The sequence below is a fragment of the Poecile atricapillus genome, chromosome 2, assembly GCF_030490865.1.
Source record: "Poecile atricapillus isolate bPoeAtr1 chromosome 2, bPoeAtr1.hap1, whole genome shotgun sequence".
In the NCBI taxonomy this organism is placed as follows: domain Eukaryota; kingdom Metazoa; phylum Chordata; class Aves; order Passeriformes; family Paridae; genus Poecile; species Poecile atricapillus.
Window position 1 is genome coordinate 5,393,061 of NC_081250.1, and position 24,460 is coordinate 5,417,520.

At 40.3% G+C, this 24,460-nt stretch overlaps 1 protein-coding gene across 4 annotated transcripts in view; it reads left to right on the forward strand.

The window, feature by feature from the left end:
• Positions 1-24,460, forward strand: part of LOC131575634 (sodium channel protein type 5 subunit alpha-like) — a 210,234-nt gene that overhangs the window by 24,423 nt on the left and 161,351 nt on the right. For all 4 annotated transcript variants that reach the window (XM_058831335.1, XM_058831337.1, XM_058831338.1 and 1 more), the window contains exons 2-4: positions 15,789-16,107; positions 17,806-17,923; positions 23,160-23,250. In XM_058831335.1, the coding sequence (XP_058687318.1) occupies positions 15,841-16,107; positions 17,806-17,923; positions 23,160-23,250 (476 nt within the window). In that variant the 5' untranslated portion in view covers positions 15,789-15,840. The remainder of the gene's footprint in view (positions 1-15,788; positions 16,108-17,805; positions 17,924-23,159; positions 23,251-24,460) is intronic.

Genomic DNA, 24,460 nt, shown 5'->3' on the forward strand with positions numbered 1-24,460 from the left:
CACTTTTGTGACTAGATGATATTTGCACAGTTTTCTGGATCTTGACATGCAAATATTGGACCCTAGAAATGATTGTGCTGTCAGTCTGGTGTGTAACACTTGTAGTGCAGTGTCACAACTCACTTGGTTATGTGCCCCCCTTAATAAATCAGTATGGGTTTGTCTGGAATTGCTAGAGATTCAGTGCTATCAGAAATATTCAGATACTGCAAGAACAAAAAATCTTGATTAATGCTGAGTTAGCTGTCTCCCCTCTAATGCTGTTTCCAGTTCAATGGATGTCTTGATAATGGTGTTTGATCTGAAGGCCACAGACTTACTGATGGTCACAGCTCAAAATACCATCCCTCCTGATAAATTATGCCTCTCTCTTTCTGCTAAGAAGCACAGCAAGGAACAACATCTATTAAAGCAAGGGGGAAATCTGAGTAGTCCCAACAAAGACTCATAGCAGCACAGCTCAGGGTAAGAGCCAACACGATTGAAGTAAATTTCCAGAAGGGAAATTCGGGAAAGGCAAATTGGATGCTGGTGCTGCATCTTTTTTTTTGGACCCTACAGCACAGAAAGGCTCATGGTGATTCTTTTCCTTCCTGTCCACATCCTTCTGCCCACCTTAGGTCAGATATAGCTTTGGGAATTTCAGGTTATATAGCTCAGAAATAGTATTGAAAAGGCACAGGATATTCTTCTTATGGCTCAGGGCTGCAGCTAATAGCGCAAAGAGTTTTTGATTGACTAAAATCAGCTTAATATTCACAGTCTCCAAAACATAATCTCTTTGTTATTATGTCTGAGCACTGAGAGCAAGGGCTATTGGTGTGGTCACACAAAGCTCTCAAAAATCCTGCACCCAATCCCAAGTGAGAAAGCTGGCATTTTGTAAAATCAAGGACTGTGAATGTAAAATAATCCTCATCTTGCTAAAGGTGATCTCTCAAGATTTTCATGGAGTATCCTGGTGATATTGCTGTACTTCCAAGGATCTCACTTTGTCACTTTTCATGCTCATCAGGAAAAAGAAGTTCATCAGTTTAAGATTTTCCAAGACTATTAACTTTCACTCATAAAAAAATGTGCCAATTACCTTCCTCTATTTAAAACTATCAATCAGGGCCTGTTATATTCCCTGTAGCAGGAAGGCTGAAAAACACCACATTCCAGACCATAATAAAACCATCTGAAATTCCAAAATTCCTCACTTCAGTCTACACACTCCAGCAAATCCTAACATCCAGCTGTTTGTGGAGCTCATGTGCTTCCTGAAGACGAAAGTTTTTGCTTTGTGACAACCTTTGAGCATCCATTGAACGCTCATTGATCTTGGTGGATCAGAGCAGATTGTGTGGTGCTGCCCATCTGCACATCGGATGCCCAGGCTTACTTTTTAATAAGAGCAAGGAGCTGGATGTAATGTCATGCAGTCATAATTCTTGGCAGTTGCTATAGTTCATATGTTTATTGGAAGCTGAAGCTTTGGAGCATTTTTCAGATGTCTTTACGCTTCCTGCTTTAGTGCTTGGGGTTTTTTTCTCAGCTTAGCTCCCAGGTTCCCAAAGCCCTGTTTATTAGGGGAAGAACCATGTGTCCAGTGGAGTGTTCCATGGGGAGAGTGACTATGCTGACAAAAGGTGAACAAGCCCAGGAGCACCTGCCTGGGCAGTGCATGTTTGTGAACTTAGAGGGTTTTAGATGTTTTGAGAAGGACAGGGAGATAACTTTTCCTGTAAAAGAGCTGGGTATGGAGTTTTGGGGCTAATCTGAGAGATGATGGACTCTCCCTTAGAGAGAAGGAAAGTTGTGTCAGACTGACCTGGGAGAAGGCAGCATTTTCTGCTGTCTGAAGTGGACTGCAATTAAATCATCTATCAGGCATTTAGGGATTGCACTGAGACTTGGAAGCACAGCTTGAAACAGAGGAGATTATAGGACAGGTGGAGTCAGGGGAGGGTCTCTAGCTAGTTCATCCACAAAATTTCCTTGTACCACATGCTGTCTCAGCCACATGGAGACCTCAGGAGAAGGTTCCAGAGGGCTGAAGGAAGTATTTCCCTCTGCAGTCCTGTTGTCCACTCCCTGTGCTTTGGCACTGAGTGCTCAGCATCCCTGTTCACCTAAGTCAGGCTGGCATGTGCTCCCAGCCATGAAATGAGGACAGTGCTCCTTGCTGTGCAGTGATGAGGGAGAGGAGATGCTCCTGGGGCTTCACAGCCCTTGATGTGGGCTTTGGAAGCTGCAGGGAGGATGATTTCCGGGATTTTCTGGGGCAGCCCTGAGATGCAAGAGACAAGATTCACAAGTCTCCCTCATTTCTTCTTTTCCCATTGCTTCCATCTCAATTTAGGATGTAGGAGAGCGAGAGCAGAGGATGCTTGGAATTCCCCCACTCTTACAGCCCCAGCCTCCTGAATAAGCAGAGTAACACTGGAGTTTCCCCTCAGGAAGGTGACACGGTATAACATTTCTTCTAGGACAAAATTCCTTCTTTTAATAAGAGCCCCATTTAAATAATCAAAGTCCCAGAGCCAAGATGCAATGGGCCCATGTGCCCAGGAGAGCGTTTCAGAAAACTTTTACCCAACAGTTGGTCTGAGATCAAACAGACTTGGCATTGTGCTGTTTCCTGGATAACACGCCGTCATTATTTATTCATCTGAACCAAAGTGCTTGATGTTTTCATGCTATCAGTTAGACAGAGCCATATCGTCTGCCTCCCCTTTTTTTTTATTAATTTGTTGTGTTTCAAGAAAGTTTTGAAGCTGTTGCAGTGGGAAATCCATAGCTTAAGTGGCAGCTTGCTCATCTTTTATTTATTTTTGTAATAATCCCGTTGTTACTCATTCAAAGCTGCAAAAGATTCTTGTCCTCAATCAAAAGTCTCATGTTTGGATGAGGCTGTAATGATGACTTCTAGAAGAAAAGCATGTTTTCCTGGCTTTGAATAGGTATTGTCACTTTTTTTTTTTTTTTTGCTTTGTGATTTAAAGAGATATAATATGTTTGGTCAAAAGCAAGTAATTTTAAAATTAATTTTTATATTTGGATTAAGATGACTATGTGAAATTCCCAATTTTTTTTATATATTTTTAAAACACAGGGACAGGAATGTCAAGCCAGTGGGAGAACCAGCAATGGGATGTGATTAGGGTGATTTCTGGCCTGTTTCCCATCATTCTTGGAGAGAAAGTATTTTTTCCCCCTATGAAAAATGGTGATTTTCTCTGATAAATCTGTTCCCTTTTCAGTTTGGAGGCTTCTTTGTGGCAGAAAGAAATTTGTAACTCAAAGTAGATGCTCTTTACTCAAATGCTTCTCTATTGGAAAAGCATTTTTCCATAGAAATAAAGTTTCAATAGGAAATTTGCAGTCAGCTGTTCCACATGACAGGCAATGCTGCTCCCCCTTCCCCTCCAAAGGGTGATTTCATACAGAACCTGCACTTCTGCATATCCATACCGGTGCTGTGGTTTTATAAGCACATTTCCATATTTTGAAATGTTTTCCTGTCTCCTGTTTTTGTGTAAAACATCCTCACAAAGAGGGAGGATGATTAATTGGAAACTACAGAGGAAACTACAAAATCAATTGCACTCAAAGAACTGTCTAATGTAGAAACTAAACAAATAAAAAACCCCAGAGGATTATATGGTTTGTTCCTCTCTCCTTATTCAGTCATCAGGCTCTTAACTGTTACTTGGAAGATTTTTCTGACACTAAACTATAACCTTTTATATTTCACCTTATTGGTGCTCAGCTGTGCATTATCTGTGAACACAACAAACAGGATTACAAAAATAGCTGAAAACTGTCTTGATGGACTGCAGTTATTGGGGCCATTTACACCAAAAGGAGTTCTGATCCCCAAACTCATTGCACTTCTTTATAAAATTAATCCAGAAGATTTTCTGCTCATAAATAACTGTGAAATGACTGAACTTTAAAACATAAGATATCTTATATGCTAAACCCCATGGAAGAATAATCTCTTGATAAATTTAGTTTTAAAGTAACGGAAGCATAGATGATTGCAAGTCTATTTTTAGATGTGCATCGTAAAACTTTTCTATTTTGTTTGTAGCAAAGCCAGTTTAAGTCAGAACCTCCAAATGAAGATGGGGCTGTGAGAACAAGCAGGGTCAGTGTGCTGAGCAGCCCTGGCCCAGGGTTTGGAGGCAGATTTTGAAGGTGAACCCAGACTATGTTTGCCAAAGCAGGGATGAGAAAGTGATGAGTGAGATTTGAGCTGGTTGGTGCTGATGGCATCACCAGTCATGGCAGAGAGCCTGGAAGAGCAGGGTCTGTGTCTCTGCTCTCTATTTGAGCCACTAGAAGCAGAGCACACCGAAACCATCAGATCCTGGGGTCATTCTCTGGATCAAACAGAGGCAGTGATGTCTGTGCTATCCAGGCAATACCTAAATAAATAACAGATACAAGTAGGCCAGGCCTATGTGCTTTGGGTATGTAAGGAGAAATGAGTTAAGATAAATCAGCAGAACTCAATTTTTTAGCCACTGTGAGGCTAAATGTGAAGCATGTGAACTGGGATTTCCCATTACTTTGTTAATGTGAGTATTCAATTTAATTTACATTCATCTGGGAGAATCATAAATTGTAAAAATTGAGAGGATCAGTAATGCTTTTAATGGTCTGATCTTTCAGGCTTGATGTTCTTCTTGCTTGAGCCTCAAGGCTGGCTTATAGGTTCTCCTGTGAGTTTTGTGATGGCATTTTACACAGCTCCCCTTGCCAGCAACATCCCTTCAGGGGACAGAAAGGTGAGGCAGAAGTCAGACTCAATGACCTTAGAGGTCTTTTCCAGCCCAAATGATTCTCTGATTCTCAGTCATGCTGAAGCCCAAGGCTGCAGTGCAAAGCTCCAATCTGCTCTGCTGTGACCGTGTCTTCCAGGACATCCTTCAACCTCTTTGCAGCTCAGTGACTTGGAGAAAAGGGAGAGGCACAATTTCCATAAGGGATGGTGTGAATTAACCCTGTCTGGCTGCCAGGTGCCCACCAAGCTTCTCTCTAACTCCATCCTGCCCAGACTGGATTAACCCACCATCGAGTGCTATTAAGCAATCTAATATACAAAAGATGGTTAATAGGCCCTTGGAGGGTATCAAATATATCCTGGAGACAGGGACAAGGGGAATCTGTGAAATGCCATCCAAATTTGCTTTTTTTCTTTCCTCCACTTCATTTCTCTCTCCTTTGTCTGACAGTAGAGAAAGGCTGGAGAGAGCTGGGGTCTAAGATAGCTCTTTTGGAGTTAGAAGTTTTGGGAATAATTTTAGAAGGAGAGACAGGGAAGAATATTTTGGAGCCAGGCTAAACATTTATGTGGGAAGAGAGGAACAGTGCTATCCCACTTGTTCTGCTTTTAAAATTATTGTATGCTTTTTTACAGTCTGCAAGACAAGACCAAGACTGGAATAGGAAAGTGGCTGTGAGCTAGGACACATGTGCACTTTCAGCTCAGTTTTGGATTATTTCATCATGATCCCCTAGGAGTCACGGGGGCCACTAGCCCACATTTCAGTCTACTTTTAACAATATTACCTCAAAACTACTTCTGCCCATGTAACTGCATAAACCAGACCTCAAACACCCCTTTAGTTTGTAAAAGAAAAACTGGAAGGCATTAAATATTTTCTGGATTTGTGAGTCTGTGGTGAGTCTGAGAGAATCAGGATAACATGCTTGACCCCGTTTCTGGGAACAACGTGGTTGTCATTGACTAATTAAATGTATCCCGTTTGTTAAAATTGAAGATCTATATTGTGTTCTAAAGTAATTGTGAGCACTGGACAGCTGTTGTAGAAGTGTTGGGGTTTGCCATGCTCTGGAATGGAGCAGCCTCTTGCTCCATTCCTTTGCCATCCTGTGGCTGGAGGTGGCTGGACTCTTATTTTTGAAAAGAGTCAAGGCAGAAGAAGAACTATCACACCTCACACACCTTTCATCATATTCCACAGTGGTCTGAATTTTGGGGTGGGGGAAACATCTCTCAGTCCAGGTGCCCCTACTCTGTCAGAGAAAAGCAAACATGCAAATGTAGACTCACCATTCACAGGTACCTACAGGCACATATCATCAACACCAGAATTTTGGTACCACAGTAAACAGATTGAATCATCAGAAGCTTTTCTAGGGTCTAAAACATAGTTTATGTCTCTGAAGTAGACATTGAAAACAGGAGAGATGACTCATGCCCTAGCCGTGCCTATTTCTCCCTGAATGTGTAACATCCTGCGCTTCTTTGGTTTGGCTAATCTATTCCAATCCATCAGAGAGGCTAAATTTTAGTTGATTCATTCTATTCTGAGAATATGAGGCTATTTCACAAGAGTTGTCTGTCCAATACATATATTTTTTTTAGTCAAAAATATCTAGAATACATTATTTGCCCTGTCTAAGGTTAGGCGCTACACTTTAGGATGGATAAAGATGCAGGTGGATGTCAGGAGGAGCAGCCAGTATTTGAATCATTAGATTCGTACATGGAAGATTAAAAATTAACAGATCTGATAAAAATCTTCCATTGCCTGGTAAAATTTGTATTTTTAGTTGAAAGTGCCTTGAAAAACCAAAAGGAAAATCTGAATGTTCAAGCAGTACATTCTGCATCATTTTAGGACCCTGTCAGGGTAGGTGTTGTTATAACTCATAGACATATGTCATCTGGGGACTCTTAACCCCAGTATTTATATATATATCTAGGAAGAGGTTAGGTCAAAATATTGGATGATCTCTCAGTGGAACTGCTGTTTATCACTGCTGTTAGCAATCACACAATTGTATCACAGAATGGCTTGATTTGGATGGCACCTTAAGGATGAATCTTTTCCAACCTCCCTTGCCATGGCCAGGGACCTCTTCCACTAGACCAGGTTGTTCAAATCCCATCCAATCTGGCCTTGAACACTTCCAGGGGTGAGGTGTCCACAGTTTCCCTGGGCAACCTGTGCCAGGGCCTCCCCACCCTCACAGGGGAGAATTTCTTCCTAATATCAAATCTAAACCTACTCATTTTCAGTTTAAATCCAATCCCCCTTGTTCTACCTCTACATGTGTTTGTCTAAAGCTGCTCTCCAGCTCTCTTGGAGCCCCTTTAGGCACTGGGAAGTTTTGTCATTTCTCCCTGGAGCCTTCCCTTAGCCAACTCTTTCCCCCTGTCTTCATCAGAGATGTGTTTCAGCTCTCTGACCATCTTTGTGGCCCTCCTTTTGACCTGCTCCAAGAGATCCAAGTTTTTCCTGTGTTGGGGGTCCCAGGTGTGGATGCAGCACTCCAGGTGGGATCTCACCAGAGCTGAGCACCTTATTCCACTTGCTGGTCACACTTCTCATGATGCAACCCAGGACATGGCTGACTTTCCGGGCCAATCAAGTAATGAAAAAGTTATTTTTAGGTATAGTGTTGTTTGGGTGGTTTTGTTTTTTTTCCTCTTACAGGAAGTGCAAGCAAGTTCCCAAAATATGGAGCTAGTGCATTTTCCATTTAGAAAACATTGTGCATTGATACCATCATCAGATATTTCCCTTTCACAGGCCACTTGATGTATTATTTTCTGGTTTGCTCATTGACTGTTTGGTCCCATAAGCTAAATTAAACAAGGAGCCACAGCAGGGTTTGCAATACTGGGCCTCTGTTGTATCCTTCCAGTGCATTGTGCCTCAGGCCCAATTGAGAATTACCAACCACTCGAGCATGCACCGGTGACACATAAATGCATGTTTGGATGTAGCCTGTTAGTAAATGCAATGTCCCCAGCAGTTTTGTTTGGATGATTATATTATTGCTGATTAACAGAAAATGTCATGACTTTTGGAATAGAATTGTCTGTGCAATGGGTTATTTGCTCTGAAAAATCCTCCCATGTAAAAAGATGAGGAAATGATACAGGGGAGAATGGGAGGGATGCTTGAAATTGCCATGGGGTTCTCAGAAGAGTGAGACTCATTGACATCAGTGGGACATAGCCAAATCCACTCCTGGTAATGTGACTCATATACCTCTAAAATCATTCACCACTCTTTAAATGCTCCTTATCATTTGCTCAGATGCACTTTGGGTTTTAGTTAGTATCAGGAGAAATAGTTTAATGCAGCTAACCTACCAGCAAAATGTAGTAGCTGGAAGGCGGCAATCTTGGTGATAACGTTAAAAGGCTACTAGATTTTTTTTAAAAAAACAATGAAAAATCCCTGGTTGCTCTGCCTCCATGTTTCTGTCAGACTCATTTACATAATGGTTTAGAGCATTATGTAATTCAAATCAAATCACTGTCAGTCAGCACCAGCATCCATTGCATCTTTTCCATGGAGCTACGCCGAGTGGCTGAAGTAAACTTCTTTGAAAGGAATGGCAGAAATCAAATAACTCGGTCTCTCTGACGCCAGGGGTCTGACCCACTGACTACTGCAGCCACACAAAATATTCCCCTTGACTGACACGAGCTGAGGATTGCACCCCCAGAACCCATGTAAGCTCTTAACTCTGATTCCTAAACTTGGCAAACAGACCCAGGCGGTTTTCAATCGCAAACAGGCAGAATATCCATCCTCTCTGGACAGCAATAATCTCCTGTCCCTAGGGGGGGGCAAGGGGGGTGAAATCTCTTCCATCTAAATAGAAGAGCCACCAGCTTTATCCAGATAGTACTGTCAAATTTACAGGGCACTGAATAATGAATCAAATCTTCAATATATTCTAGCAAGCATCAACTTCCTGATAGATTCCCTGTTATCCTTCCTGAGTCTCTATTGCCGTTACCAGGAAAGATAATTTTGCCAGTGCACTTTTAAATCTGTGCCTTTTTTTTTTTTCCCTTTTTGTATTTTATTGCCAAAGCAGTGAAAATGCTTGCCAGTACCTGGTGTTCCATTAACACCAAACATTATCCAAAAACTACAGACAGAGACCCTGCATCCTTGTCCAGAGTCACCCACCATCATAGACAGAGATGCTTTGCATGGAACAAAATGGAGAATAAAGTAGTAGTGACAAAGTCTACAAAATCTCGCAGAAGTGGTGTGAATGTCACTTGAGAGTTACTGCTGTGGGCAAGGACAGGTTTGTGGAAAGGTTATGTTTGCCTGGAGTAAAGTAGGTGGGAGGATGAGAGCATTTCCTTGGCTAAGGCATAGGAAAAGGATAGAGGTAGAGAAGGATGGGAAGCTGAGTATGCTGGAGGTGTATGGATAGGGTGGAGTTTAGAAGGAAGGGTTGTGGAGCAAAGTGCTGTTGCAGACTGGCAGGAGCTGCTGTTTCACCCCCTGTCAGCCAGATGCAGGAGGGGCATCTGCCACCTCCCACAGCTTAACTTTGTACGGTTTGGGTCTGTCTCCTCCAGCCTTTCACATCCAGTTTTTTTCTTGACCCTTTACCTCAGTCTCTTTTTGTTGCTGTCACTTGAAAGAAGGAAAACCTTAATCGCTCTTTTCACTATTAAAAATGAAGTTTGGTTGTTATGTCATGTTTTTCTCTTAATTCAGTGCTACCATTGTGAAAGAGGCCCTGGCTTTGCTTACAGAGTTTCATCCATCTCTCTTAATGTAAACATGTCAGTTCTGATTGGCTTTTATGAGTCTGTTTGTTTTCTGCTGATGAAATGTGTCTCCATAACTTAGATGGGAGGGAATCAGGAAAGCCTTACCTATAACTGTGGTAATACATCAGACAGCTTTCCAGACTCTCCTTCTTCCCTAGAAGCATGCAGCCAAGATTTTGCTGTCTAGCCTAAAGCTGCCCTCTTTCTGTGGCATAACCATCCCATAATGGCACCAGAATATATTTTAATAGCTGTTTTACAGCTTCCTTTATCCATCTTTATGTCTTTACAAAACACTCTGTGAATAAAATGGACCAGATTTGATATATTTTATTCATGTGAGCATTCAAAGCACCTAGTGGTCTGAGCACTGTGTATTATGTTTTGCATAACATGGAGTTTTCCTGTAGATTTCCTATTTCTTGTTCAAAAGCTAGTGACTGCATCCTGAACTTAAAACATCCCTCTTTCTTGGTAACTCTTTCCAAGCTCTGTTGGTTCAGAGTAGCAAAGGAGAAATCCTTCCCTGGATCTGAAGGCTGTGTATTTACAGTAAAATAACTCAGAGGCCAATTTCTAGTTAATTAAAATAGACATGAAAACCTGTTGAGTGCAAAGAATTATAATTCTCAGCAACATATAGAGATCTGCATTGGTAACTATTATGTGTGCTATTTCCCTCTTGCTTATTTATGTGATTGGGTTGCAGAGTAATTTGAAATAAAAACACCTGCAAAGAAAGGAGAGTATTTTTAGCTCACTAAAAATATAATTTTATCATAAGAGAAGACTTAGTGCCAGCATTTAATTCTTGGCATAACATTTGTCATCCCCAAATACCCTTTCAGTATCGGGATGAAATATTCTGAATTCATTTCCTTTTAGCACATGTTGGCTTTCTGAAGACTTTATTTTTTCAATAAGTCATTGGCAATGTCAGAATGCCATGATTCTGATGAGTGAGGAGCTAGCAAAACCCATTAAACTGGATTTAAAAGACACTGTTTAGGCAGAGCTGATTGTGACCAAAGGCCTGTGAGTCTGTGACTCTGAAGTTTTGTTTTGGACGTTTTGTGCTGTTCTGGTTTGGTTTTTCCCAACAATTTGAATGCAATGAGTTCTCTTACATATTTATTTCTGCCCCTGGTCAGCCTCCGTGGTGAACAGGAGGGTTTGTTTTGAGAAATGTGTTATGCAATGTCATACCAACCTGCAGGTTCGCCTTGTGACGTGGGCAGCGAGAGGAACTCTGGCTCACGTCTCCTCCTGTGTCAGCTTGGGCAGGTTTCAACACCATGCTTCGCCTAGGAGAGCTCCAAGAGCTAAACATTTCAGCCATTTCTATCAGATTCTTGTGGAATACAAAAGTTTTTCCCTGCAGACCAGCCATGGTAGCCTGCCTGGTTCCCACCAGGCACTGGATTCTCCAGCAGCCCTTTTTGCACCTTCACCTTGGAGCTCACCCAACAAGATGTTTCTGGATGAACAAGCATTTGCAGATTGTCTTCACAGGGTGCAAAAAACTCAGGGTTTTCCTGCTCCCTGCAAGCTTAGTTACCTTCTAGGCCATTTGTTTAATATCTCAGTTACACACTATCTGGTGTTCATGCCCTGGTGTGAAGGTGCTCTTTTTAAAGGAAACATTTCTAGCCAAATATTCCAGGTCCTAAGAGATCAATTCCCCAGGTGTGACTTCCCTGGGCAGAGCTGTGCTGATTTATGGCAGCTGGAGATGTAGCTGATTATACATGTTAAAAGCGTGTGCTACAAAAACAACAGTTGTTTGTGGTCTCGAAAAAATTATTCCTGTTGGAAAAAAAGAAACAAAGCAAGTATCAGCTTAAGCAGAAGTAACGAGTGTGCTGTGTAAAATTTTGAGGACTGTCTTGATGTAAGCACACAGGCCCTCAAAGTGTGTGCTAACAGCAACTGAAATTTTTCAGCTAAAAGAGAATTTCCCATGACACCTCCTCACTGTGGAATGTGAACTGTGGTATAAATATAAGTGGATTAAGTCTCAAAAGGTTGTTTGTTTGTTTGTTCGTTGTCAGTATGTCTCAGTCACCTAGACTCCTTTAGTTTCTTGATCTTTTTACAAAAACTCTTTATTTGATCTGAATTAAAAACAGCTCTCCATGAAGCCATTACTTCATGGCTGGAATAAAACTTCCATGTGATCCCATATCAACTTGTAGTCTTTTTTAATCTGATTAGGTGTTTGTGTTTATGTGTAAATTCACGCATATGAATTTATTAATCTAGACCAGTGACGTTAAATTAGATGTGTCATTGCTCTGTTCTTCATTTCCCTAGCCTATTATTCTCATGTTTTGCTGTGCTCTGCAGATCAAAGGAAAATGCCAAAGAGATTATATGGAAAAGGAGTGTGTGGGGGAGAAAGATGACTGTGCTCCACGTAGTCTCAAACATTGAAAAGAAACCCATCCACATGATTGTTCTTGTTACCACAGCAGTTAGGAACACAAAATCTTTATTTAATCACAAATATTTCTTAAACAAAAGGATAATTTAGGGCTCTAGGATTGGTATTTTGTAAGAGTTTGGACTAGCAGAGCTACAGTTCTCATCCTTCTCCCCAGCCTGTGGTCTGCAGCAGCCTCCTGAGCGGCATCATGGAAATCAGCAGATGGGACAGTCCTACTCAAGATGAGCATGTCTGATGCCTTTAGCCTCAAAAAGACACTTTCACAACCTTGATCTCCCAGTTTGGTTCCTTCATTGCCATTGCCAAGAGTCTGAAATATAAGCTCATGGGTCCTTGATACAACGGGGACTTGCAGGGCATGCAGGTGATGTTCTGAGAACCTGAAAGGTATTTTGGAGTGGCTGAAGCCCATGACAGGAAGGTTAAAACTGCAGTGGAAAACAGCATTTATCTTTCTGAATAAATACAGGTGCTAGCAATACCCAATTTGTTTGTACTGCTTTCACTTGCCACACCAAAAAAAGAATTAATCTTGGGGCTTTATTTTCATATGCACGTTTTGTTTACATAACCAGTACGTTTTATCAGCAACAACCAATGCTAACTGACAAAGCAAGAGGGAAATTTTCATTCTGTGCATGGTGATATCACAGAAACAATGTGTTTGAAGCCTTGTACTTCAAAAATATGCCTGTGAGGAATGGAAAAATCCAGGCTCATATTGTAAACACGTGAGTCACAATAGCTATTATCTCTTAAGAAATGGCATTCCAGTTTTTTGATTCAGTCATTGATGATTTCCCTTTTTACCTGGTGGTGCTTTCTTACCCTTTTAAGAAACATCTGGGCTAACCCTGGTTATTTGTAGAAATGTTTGCAATTCACAGATTAAAAGAAATTGGACATAGGAGGGACCCATGAAATTATCTTGTCCGTTTCCTGAAAGCATATGAAATTGAGAAAGAATTGTGTTTAATACATATTTATAAAATGTGGAACTTTAGCTTTTATACAATATGAAGACAAAACATGTCACAAATTTTCAATTGTATGGGTGCTGAAACGTACTTTTATGAAAAAGAGAAATTAAATAGATGACTAGCAAAAGCCCTAATGAAGTTTGTGTGAGATTTTCCAGTTATTTCTAGGCAGCTACCTTTCTGGAATTTGTAGATAAAATTGAAAAGATCTGGTTTTGAGCAGTTTGAATTTGATTCCATTTTCTAATGAGAGAGGGCTTTTAGCAAAAATAATTCCCTTTAGAAAAAATAATTAAAACTTCTGATGCTTATTAAGTTTTTGGGCTATTTTATCTCCCTCACCATCCCCTACCCTTCTGTTGTTTCTCTTTTTTAAAAAAATTGAGTAGTGCTGTTGCCAGAATGGCTTCTCTTGGAAGTCTTTAAGGAAGTCTGAGACTGTACAAAGCACACAGCAGCAGAGGATGGGTGTTTTTGGACTGGGAAGAGTGTTAAAATGGGACAAGTATAAGTAGCCTTTCTTGTTGCATCCAGGTTCCTGAGTCAGAGGCAGCAACTTGTGTTTAAAATCATTTATGAACCTTTTGCTACTGCTCTGTGATTTTGTTCCAAGTTTCTCCGTTCTCATATTATCAGAAAAAGCAAAAAGTCCTTCCCCATTCACTGCCTTCACAGAGCTCATGATCATCTGGACCTCAGCTTAGAGCTCAAAATGTTCCCATCTCCAGTTTAGAGACCTCGTCTGTGCCCTTCCTGATCAGCCACTGGCTTTTGCTGTCCCCTTGAGCACTGAGACAGGTCTCATTCTGGAGAAACAAAAATGGGAAGGACAAAAAATCTCAGAGAATTCTCTGGCCACCCATATTGATGTCATTTATAGAAAGGGAAATTCTATTTGCTCGCACTGGGGCTGAGTCACAAAGTGTTGGGCATGAGAAATTCGATTTGTGGGAAAGCTTCTAATTTCCTGTTTTTCAGGAGGAAGGGGATAAAGCAGATGACATGGAGACGAGAGGGGAAAGGAAAAAGGAGAATAAATCTAACAAAAAAAGAGTGTCAGAATATCCCAAACTCCAGGAAGGATAACTCATCTCAGCCCTGCTTGTTCAAACCAGCAGTAATTCAGAGCATAATGTACAAGCTTCAGTAAATCATTCCTGTGTGATAGACTGTGATCAATGACAATTTAATGAATTCATTTTAAAATGAAGTCAGAATAGGAGAGACAGTAGTTATTTGAAAGCGTCCTTTACTCAGAGAAATTGAGTCAATAAATATGCTATTTGTCATGCAGAGTCCAGTTAGAGTCTTGTTTGCTAACAAAAATGCTGTCATCACAGAGACTAATAGACGCAAACTATCTGGAACTATCCACTGTAAATAGACAAATACCATCTGAAAGCAGAAAACAACGGTTGTGGCTGAACAAAGAATGGGATCCTGCACACGCTGCTGAATGAAAGAGGGTAGCCCACCTCAAATTCTACTATTTTGTTTGTCACCAGAGTGTGTTCTGATTGTGTATGAATGACCTGGTGGAGGCAAAAATACAAGGTCTGTGTTTCTTGTGTGAAATGAGTTTTAATTGTTGCAGAGTAAGGGCTTCTCTTGCTGGAAAAATGTGCCTCTAAAGTCACTTTAAATTGCAAAATATGGCTTCAGTGAACTTGGATGGATTTGTGCAGGCTACTAGAACAGGGATAAGCTTCATCCTTTTTCAGGCAGTAGTTTTACATTAATTTTCACAGCTATCCTTGTTGTTTAGTGCAGATACAAGAGGGCTTTTTGTTCGGCTGTGCTTTTCACGCTTGGTTTTATTCATGTAAGTTGAAGAGATGTGGCAATTCTTACTTGTTTTCATTCAGGCAGAGACTGGAAGTGTTAACACTGAAGTACCATCAGGACAAGACAATCAAACTTCACAGGTTTGGGTTAGAATCATAGAATAAAAGAATATCCTGAACTGGAAAGCACAAGGATCATCGAGTCCAACTCCTGGATGTTCAAATTGGTCTTGGATGAAAGGAGCCTGGTTTGCAGACATGACAAACTGGCAGCAGTGGCTATTTAGCATCTTGGAAGCTTGGTGTGCTCTCATGAAGGTTCCAGAGCTTTTCCAGGCACATTTGGGCTTCCATCATTCTTCAGATTTCAGGGTGTGGAGGAAAAGAAAATTCTCAAAAGTCCTGAAAGATATCTTGAAGATGGTATTTCCTATCCCTAAAGAAAATTAAAATTATGTTACGGAAGCCTAAGACAGAGATTATGAAGAATTTTTATGGGATTTAAAAATCTAAACTTCACCCTTCACTCTTTAAATTTGGAATAGAACAGCTGGGGCATTTTTAGATTTTGCATCATGTGGCCAGACATTGGCTGGTTTAAATCTGCCTTGCAGTCATCTTAGGAACATTGTTCATCCACTCCCAGAGCTGCATTTTCAAAAATGAGTTAGGAATCTAAATCTCTGTGGCTTTCAATGAAACTTCAGCTTGTATGAATCTAAGTTACTTCTTAGTTTGGATTCAGGATCCCAAATGACTGAAGAACTGAAGAATATTTCGCAGTCTATCTATAAAGTTTGTTTAGATTTGGTCATGTGTGATTCCTTATTGAAATTACAATTTCAGTCATTTTTGTTTTCCTTGATGTTCTATTAACCACATAGAAACAGATGAAGGCTTTCCTGATAATATATAAAACAAGTTACTTGGGGGTTGAGTTTGTGGGGTTTTTTTAATTCTGACAGCTCAGTTCTTCTTGATTCTCTTGTGCCGCTAACTTCTGATTACTTTCTTTATTTCAGCTGTTTCCACTACTAGGAGTAAAGACCAGTAAAGACAGAGCAGGATGAAAAGATGGCTGACTTCTTGTTACCACCGGGTACTAACAGCTTCCACCGGTTCACGCCCGAGTCCTTGGCTGCCATCGAGAAGCGAATTGCAGAGAAGCTCGCAAGGAATGCCAAGCAGGAATACAGAGAGCAGCTGGGCGAGGAAGAGAAACCTCAGCCTCAGTTTGACTTGCAAGCTTGCAAGAAGCTGCCTGATATATATGGGACTGTTTCTCCAGAGCTCATTGGGGAGCCCTTGGAGGACATCGACCCTTTCTACAATGACCGTAAGGTGAGCACCGACCCTCTGTCCTGCTCCTCTGCCTTTGCTGAAGCATGGCTGCTGTTTTGAGTGCTCTGTTTGTTATCTTTCTACAGCCAGTAAAATATATTTCTTTCCCAGATTAAGGATCAGAATGTTGGCATGAGCAGGGCTCCCAGAAAACATCTAAGCAGTAGGGAAAAGAGGGATAAAAAATATAGTTTAAACTTGTTTTCAGATAACCCTGAGTATGAATATACAATATCTGAAATGAGCAGAGCAGTGGCTGAGTTAATTTAAGCCAGAGGTTTTTATCTGCCCTATCTTGCCTTCTGCATGAGCTGTGACTCTTCACAGGTCTGTTGTTTATCACTTAAGCCCCTTAATGTTAAGGGCTTCTGGGTGCCTTGAGCCTTGTGCGAGCACTCTGCACAAGAGCAGGAGGCACCTTCACAACCGTTCCTGCACAGTAGAGGTTCTGTTCCCACTGAGGAAGAGCAAAACTCCATTTAAGATGACCAAAATAGAGCTGAAGGGAGGTGTGAGCAGCATGTGCAGTGCTGGCACTTTGCAGAATGGTGAACTTTGTCCCAAAGCGAGCATCACCTGATGAGGGATCACGTGCGGGCTGGACCGAAGCCACAGCAGTGCAAACAGCTTCTGTCAAAAGGCTGTTGACAGCAGAGCTGGGCTGGTTGCTTACTACTGTTCGTTCCCCTTTCCAAGCATTTCACAAAAGAGAGGACAAAATAAAGCTTGGAAGCTGTGTGTATTTTTATGCAGATTCCAGTTTTTTCAGGTACTGCTGTTCCTGATTTTGGGCTATGCTATTTCCTGTAAAACAATGAATTAATGTAACCATATTGGTACTTCTATTAAAACAGTGTAGAGGTAGGTGATAGAGCTACAGAATAAAAGTTAAATGGATAAAGACAAATAGATTACTTACCTGGAAGGGCCAGAATTAATTTACCTTTTAATTTGCCTGCTATCCCCAGGAATAAACAACAGGATATAGATTTGCAATTTTAGTGCCATGAAGTTTTTAGACTCAAGGTGCCTGAATTGCTTAGATTTTATATATTGGGTGTCTCAGTTCTGTCTCTAAGTGAATATTATTTCCTCTATGCATGGTGGGACATCTTCAGAGCTCTGCAAATTGGGTTAGTATCCAATTCACTTTTGTTTTGGATTTAAGATAGCTCAGAGAATTGTTTCTCTCTGGCCATATTAATCTGAGCACAATGAGAGTGCTTGAGTGCCAAGCTCAGATCCTAGTGTGGAGCTGTGTCTCCTACAACATCTTACTTGGTGAGACAAAATTGAGAGCAATAAAGTGTTCAAAGTAGAGAAGCTGGATCAACAACATGGTGAGATCTGCAGCACCTGGGAAGAAGAGCATCATATAATTCCTTCCACTACATTTTAGTCTCCAGGTAATTTTTATTATTAAAGGTGATTCTGCTCTCAGCCCCATGGCAGAGGTATGGCACAGGACCCAATAAGGGTTGAAGAAAGACAAAATACTTGGGATATTACAACAGGACAGTCAGTTCTGTAGGGAAATCCTTGGACAAAACTTTTCACCAAGTGAGAAGGATTTTTTGGGTCTTGGGAGGGGGGGGAAAGTATGGGATGCTGGCAGGAATTTCCCAGTGGGATGTGGGTTGGAAAAGCTGAGCATAAATGCAAATACTGAATGTTCTCATTTTCTATTTTGTTTTCCAGACATTTATAGTACTGAACAAAGGGAAGACAATCTTTCGATTTAGTGCCACTCCTGCCTTGTATATACTTAGTCCTTTCCATCCAATCAGAAGAGCAGCAATTAAAATTTTGGTACATTCATATCCTTTCTGTTGATTTTCCTCCTCATGTATTTTATATGGGTTTTAAACACAGATGGATGGAAGTCAGAAACATTTTATTTCATTAAGCTGTTTTAAATCTTTCTGGCTGAATTTGCCTGCACAAGCAGAAATGCGCTTGGATTTTCGGTTTGTTTCATTTTATATTGTTATGTGAGCTATAAAAATGACTGTATCATACTGCTGGCATCAGATAATGTGAACTGCACGGGAGAGTCTGGTGAGTTTACTCAGGATTAAAAGATGGGAAGGGACTGATCATTTTTACTGAAGGGAAAGTGGGTGTAGTACCTCAGAAAGGAAGGGAACCAGGGGAAATCCACCCTGATGGAGAGCATTGCTACCGAGCACTTCAGCAATCCCTCCCAGAGCTAAAGCTCAGGGACACAGTCTGCAGACACCATTTAATTTTGAAATGCTTCAGATCTGAATTTTTTTTTTCTCCTGAAGCAATATTTCAAGAATTGTTTTGTTGATTCTTTTCTAGTTTGTTTATTTTGATATGTTATCCAACAAAGGAAAAAGGCACAGGCTGTCCTGCTGGACCTGCCAATGGAAGGGCAATGCCTAATTTCCTGTAGCTCTTGTTGTGAAGTCATGCAAGATACACTGCAGTGGTTGGTTTGGGCTTGTTTTTTTTCACACAGGCCCAGAAACATTATATTCTGACATAGTCATACGTCTCTCTGGAAGGCCAAACTGACCCAAATGTTCAGCTTTGTGTGAACATTACTAAAAACACACCTTTTTTCATGACTTGGCTGCTTTCTCTAGGGTGCACATGGGACACCAGGCAGTGATAATTCAAAGACTTCACATCCTGCTCTTATCATTCTGTGATGTTTTAGTGATGGAAATCCCTCCTCTGCAATGCTCATGTCCACCACAGAGAATTAACAAATACTGAGTAGGTAGCATCTTAGAAACATCGGTTAATTATCAAATTTCAGTGAAAACAAATAGGAAAATAAATCAAATTCCCACTCCATAGAGTGAGAGGTGATACTACAGATATTCTATCAAAAGGAAAAACAGGTGAAGATTCTGATTGCAATAATTCTATGCAAAAATGAATATGTGTTGTCAACCAATATAGAATTGTCAACCACTGTAGAATTCTGCAGAAAGATTAGCTGGTGGATCAGATTATGTGTGCACACAATGCAGCAGCTGCATACGTAGAGCCCAACCAAGTTTTTTAGGCACAGTTACCTCAGCACAGCCTTGATGAAGTTAATCAAGGTCAATGCATTTGCCCAGGTGTGGCCAAGGGAAGAATCTGAAAACTGAGCTTCTTAGAAAGAAATTGAGAATATTGCCTACAGCTTTGGAGATTTGTTCTGTCTTCTCACTTTTTTCTACATTAGCTGGTGAAGCCAAGGGGTCACAGGAATGTGTAGCACAGGAGCTACCTGCCCTTGGTAGCAGCCAAACAGAAGGTAAATAAGCAAGAAATCCTTACTACTTCCAAGGATAAAGACGACAGAGGATAGCATTTGCAATGTCTGTCAGGAAAGAAATATGGTCAGATGAGGAGTGTAAAATTTTGGGAGTGGCAGGTCTCAATGCAAACATAAGTTTAGCTCCAGAAAGAAGGAAATTATCACCTTGTGTTGATAGTGTTGAGAGATCCAACAGCTCAATCTTTGACAAGCACTGTCAGGAGACAACAACTCCAGTCCCAGCGAGACAGCAAAGATCCTGCATTAAGCACTGATTTGTTTTCTGTCAATAAAGACCTTTTGTATCAACCTGAAACACAAAGGCCAAGTGGCTGAGCAGGCAGTCAATATCCCAGGCAGAAAGGAGCCCAAACCCGCAAGTACTCAAGCAGATAATATCACAGACATGGACCTGGGAACCAGATCTATCGTCTTGCGTGACTGTAATCAAGCAATCTTTATTTTCCCCAGGGCAAAAGCCTAAAAGGAGCATTAGCAAATGGTGCCCTGTCACGTAAATATCTGAAGCAGCTTCTTTAGTGGATGCCATATTTCAATTTCCAGCCATTGAGTGCACCATGAAGGCCAACAGTGGAATAAAATAGAGAGGACAGAGTAAAATTGTCCTATAAAGAAGCTGTGGGGGTCACATTTATTGGTTAAGTAGCTGTTTGTGGAGCTCTTCCTCTGAGATATCTGTCAGGATAGATGCAATGTGTTCACTGCTCATCCAGCCAAGCCTGAGAAGTCTAATCTTTCAAAAATACACCTTTCCACAGGGAAAAACTTCCACAGCCTCCTAGTAATGTTTGTTACAACTAAAATTGTATCTTTAAAGCCCTTCTAGGTATTTCTCCTTTTATTCAGGGTCTGTGAGGCTTCATGAAAGGTGCAGGGCCCACATGGCTTCCCAGAAGGTGGCCCTGCTCAATTCCTGCCCCAGAGAACATGGGGAGTGCAAGATTGTATCCCCAATGGGATGAACACTTTTTGTCTTCTGCATCATTATTAGCTGTTATTAACATCTTTATTAACTATCTCCACCTATTCATGAGATTAAATCATTGGTAATGTTTCCTTGATGACTTCTGTTTAAAAGACTCCTCTTAATTCTTCTTGCCTGCAAGCCGAGCACCATTCTGTGTTGTCCTTAGTTTCTCCAAGCAGTTTGCTAGCCTGTATAAAATCTGTAGCAATTGTAATTTCTAGTTTTTCTAGGTTTTATAGCTAGTTTTTCTCAATTTACCACTGATCCAAGCTGGAGGTTTGGCAAAAATTACCTTCCTTGGTGCTAAAATTATGGATTTTGGTGTGTCATAAAAATAATTTTCTTAGAGAATTTCCAATCTTTGTTCACATTTTCTGCTTGCAGTTTTCCTCCCATCTGATTTTGCACACTTTCCATAAGGCAAAATGAGATCTTGTGAAGCACCAATTATACATTCTATTCATTGGGACTAACCTTTGCTTGCACATATTATATGTAATTTGGCAATGATCACCTAAAGAGCCTCTAATATTCAGTCTGCTAATTAACAATTATCCATCATAATGAAGTCTAGAATAGAAGTATGTTGCATTTGACTCGATATCTTTGTGCTAGGAGATAAAATTTACAACTTTTAGAATCAGCTTGTGCAAAGGCTATTCTGTAACCCCAAATTGGAAATAATGGGTTTAATTTATTGCAGAAAGAATCCTGATGAGTAGCTTAGTATATTTAGTTTTTAGGCTTTGGAAAATTTGATTTAATAGCAGTTCTAAGATAGGGAATAGACAATGCTGCTAATACAGCTTATTTTAGTTTTATCTGCTTTGCTTTGTCCTTTCTGAGTAGATAATCACAGACTTTTTCTAATGCAAACAATTGCATTCGATTTCAGGTAGGAATGCTGATTTTCATTCTGTGGGGATTTCTGTTTTCTCTTTCTTATTTAACACAGACCACTAACTTTGGTGCATAACCAGCTGAAACATTTCATTCTTTTATGTTCTTTGTAGTTTTCAGCTTGGTCTTGAAACCCAGATTGAATTTGTAGTACATTTGTTGTCCCAGAGTTGACCCTTACTTTTCCAATCTGTGTTCTTTGGTTTGATCTCTTTGATGCTTGAATAAGGAGGTGATGACACCTGCCTGTAAGTGAGCATCTGGGAAAGCTGTTTGATTCAGTTTATATCACAAGGAAACAGGCATATAAAAATCAAACCAGTGACCCTAAATTCCAACAAAAGAATTTATTTGCTTGGAATTGAAATACGCAATTTTTTTGACATGGTCTGAAGATATCAGTCTGGTTTCCTGTGCTTCATCCATAGCATTTCACAGTAGTTGAAAAAGTAATCCAGTGTTTTCTAGGCTAGCTGGAACTTAATAATTATGTTAACAAGAATGAAAAAACTTGTAGAAATATATCTGAAGGTGGTGTGAGCAAATGTGAGTATCAGACATCCTTCCCAGTGCTTCAGTAGGAGGTGTTGACCCAGAAGTGGAAGATGTTTGTGAGGTGGGCAGTCCCCGTGAGTTCAATTACTGCTTTCTATGGTGGCCCTGGGGAATCTGCAGGTTGGTTACTACCAATTTAACCTTGCAGTTGCTTATGTGGCCCACTGGAAAATGTTCCATTCTGTATTCAGCAGAGACTTTGGCTCTGCAAAAGGATAAATTTCATGCTAACATTTCAGGATGTAGGCTTGAAACTGAAGTCTTCAATCGAATTCTCAAACAAAAAATAACACAAATGGAATCAACTAAAGAAGTGAAAAAAACCCAAACCAAACAAAACTTTTTTCTTTTTTTTTTTTTCTTCCAAAAAAAAGCCAAAATAAATTTATATTTTGGTGTCACTTATGTTCCCTGGGAAGGGTCCCTGCCTGTTGACTGGGTTGCAGGCTGTTTTCCTTTGCCTTATCTTTTGTACACACCTAAACTCTTCAGTTAGATTTTCCCAGTTGCATGGCACCAGTTATTGATGCAGGAGAATCCTGTCATATTTTGTAATTATTTTACAGAAAGCGACATATGCTTTAAGGACAGCCATCCAGTGAATTATGTTTTCAATTTCAGGAATTTGATTTAAGGTGCTTTTTATGGTTTCAGTTTAGCAGGAAAGTGCATGAACTATGCACTTGGGAAGTTTGTTTTAGCCTCCAAATAGGGAATCTGGTCCCTCAGCAGAGAGCAGAGAGCTCTGCAGACCAAGGCTGCCTATTTGCCCAGAAGGTTTGCAGATGAAGCCTTAAAATTAATGCTCTGAAACTTATCCTTGCTTTTGGTGAAACTTTATACTGAAAGTGAGACCTCAAGCCCATTAAAGAGATTAAAAAGACCAGATTTGTAACTTTCTCCTACTGCCTGAGAAATGTTTCAGGATAAAAAATGAAATGGGAATTTGCAGACACAGGTTTTTCTGTGGAAACTTAAATGAGACTAATCCCTCTTTTCATACAAAGTTGTACACCTATGCACATTGTCATCTGACCAACACAGCTGTAAATTTGGGGTATTGTGCTTTCTAAAGACTGCAGAGTCAGTACATTTGTTTACTGTATAAAGTATGTATAAAATATATAGGAAAATAAAAATAAAACAGGGAAGGTTCCCTCATTTTTTTATGTTTCTATAATTATTTGTCTCCGTATACACTTGCAAAACAATCTTATACTTCTTGAAGCAACTTGCAGATTGTGAGTGAGCTGTCACATCTTGTGTGAAATTACAAAAATTTATGAAGTCTTGTATCAAATGTGTTATTTTCCTTAATTCTCCTATTTACATTGTTCAGTATGTTTATTATGTGCACTATTTTAACTAATTGTGTGTTCATGGCACAATCAGAGACTCCGTCATGGAATAAATATGTTGAGTAAGTATCCTTGCTGGTTTACAGCTGTCCCATCCTCATCTCATCCTTCCTCTTCCTTCTTTGTGTTCTTATTTACATCTTGTTTGGTGTTGTCTAATTTCTTTCCTAATTTCATTAGTACTGACTGTGGTATCTGCCCTCACAATATATTTTTCCAGGTTGTTGTTTCAGCTTGTGAAAACTCCCTTAGTAAGCAAGCTAAACATTTTTAGTCCATGAATCTTATGCTCAATGCCAAAGACACTTTTTATGCTACATCTGGATGAAATCATGTCTTGAGGACAACCCTGTTTGAAACTGTCAGCCTTCCACAGTTCCCATGCAAGGGATTTGTTGGTTGGACCCATAAGAATAGGCTGATGGAGTTTAAGTTGAATTATTTCAGAGAATAGTTCCTGAACTGACTTCTATCTTCGATCTGAAACTTAATGGAAGCAAAAGTTTCTTTTGGACTGAGCAGAGCATGAGAAGTGTTCCCCTGTACTCATTGGCAGGAATACTTTATGAGCACCAAGTTGTCTGGGAACACCTCTGTGAGAATTCCTGTCTTTTTAGTTTGACAAGACTTCAGGAAAAATGGCAAAGACACTGCTTGACAGGGGTTTTTTGTTGTTGTGGGTTTTTAAATTGATTTTGAGAGAGGTTAAAGGGATTCAGTGAAATGAAAAGCCATTTCATTTCTTTAAGTTGCTTAAAAATATTCCTTGATACCAGATGCACAAGCTAATCAACCTACAGTGAATTAAACAATTATTTTGGCTCATTGAACCAATCAGAACACACTTTTTATTTTTGACTGACATATGATAAACACAGCCATCTGCTGCTTCATAGCCTGGTGTTTGGTCTACTCGGGGCTGTAAGAAAAGAGAGTAAAACGCCCTTATTTAGGTTCCATAAAATCATGCAGGACACATCTTCTAGGCCATAAATTACTAATTATAGGCAGCACTGAACCAAATATTTCATCCCATCACAATAACATCCTAATCCCAGGATGTTTCATGTATTTCTGTATAGTGTGGTACCCTCAAGTATGTCTGTGGCTGTCCTTTCCCCTGACGTTGTCCTTTTCCTACAGAAAACTTTCATAACCATTGCCACAATGTTTTCTGCTGAATCACAGATGTCTTTTCCACTTGATGATCTCATCAAAATTTGGTCAGTTGGTGTACAGCTGGGAATTCAGACATTCTGGAGGGAAATACCA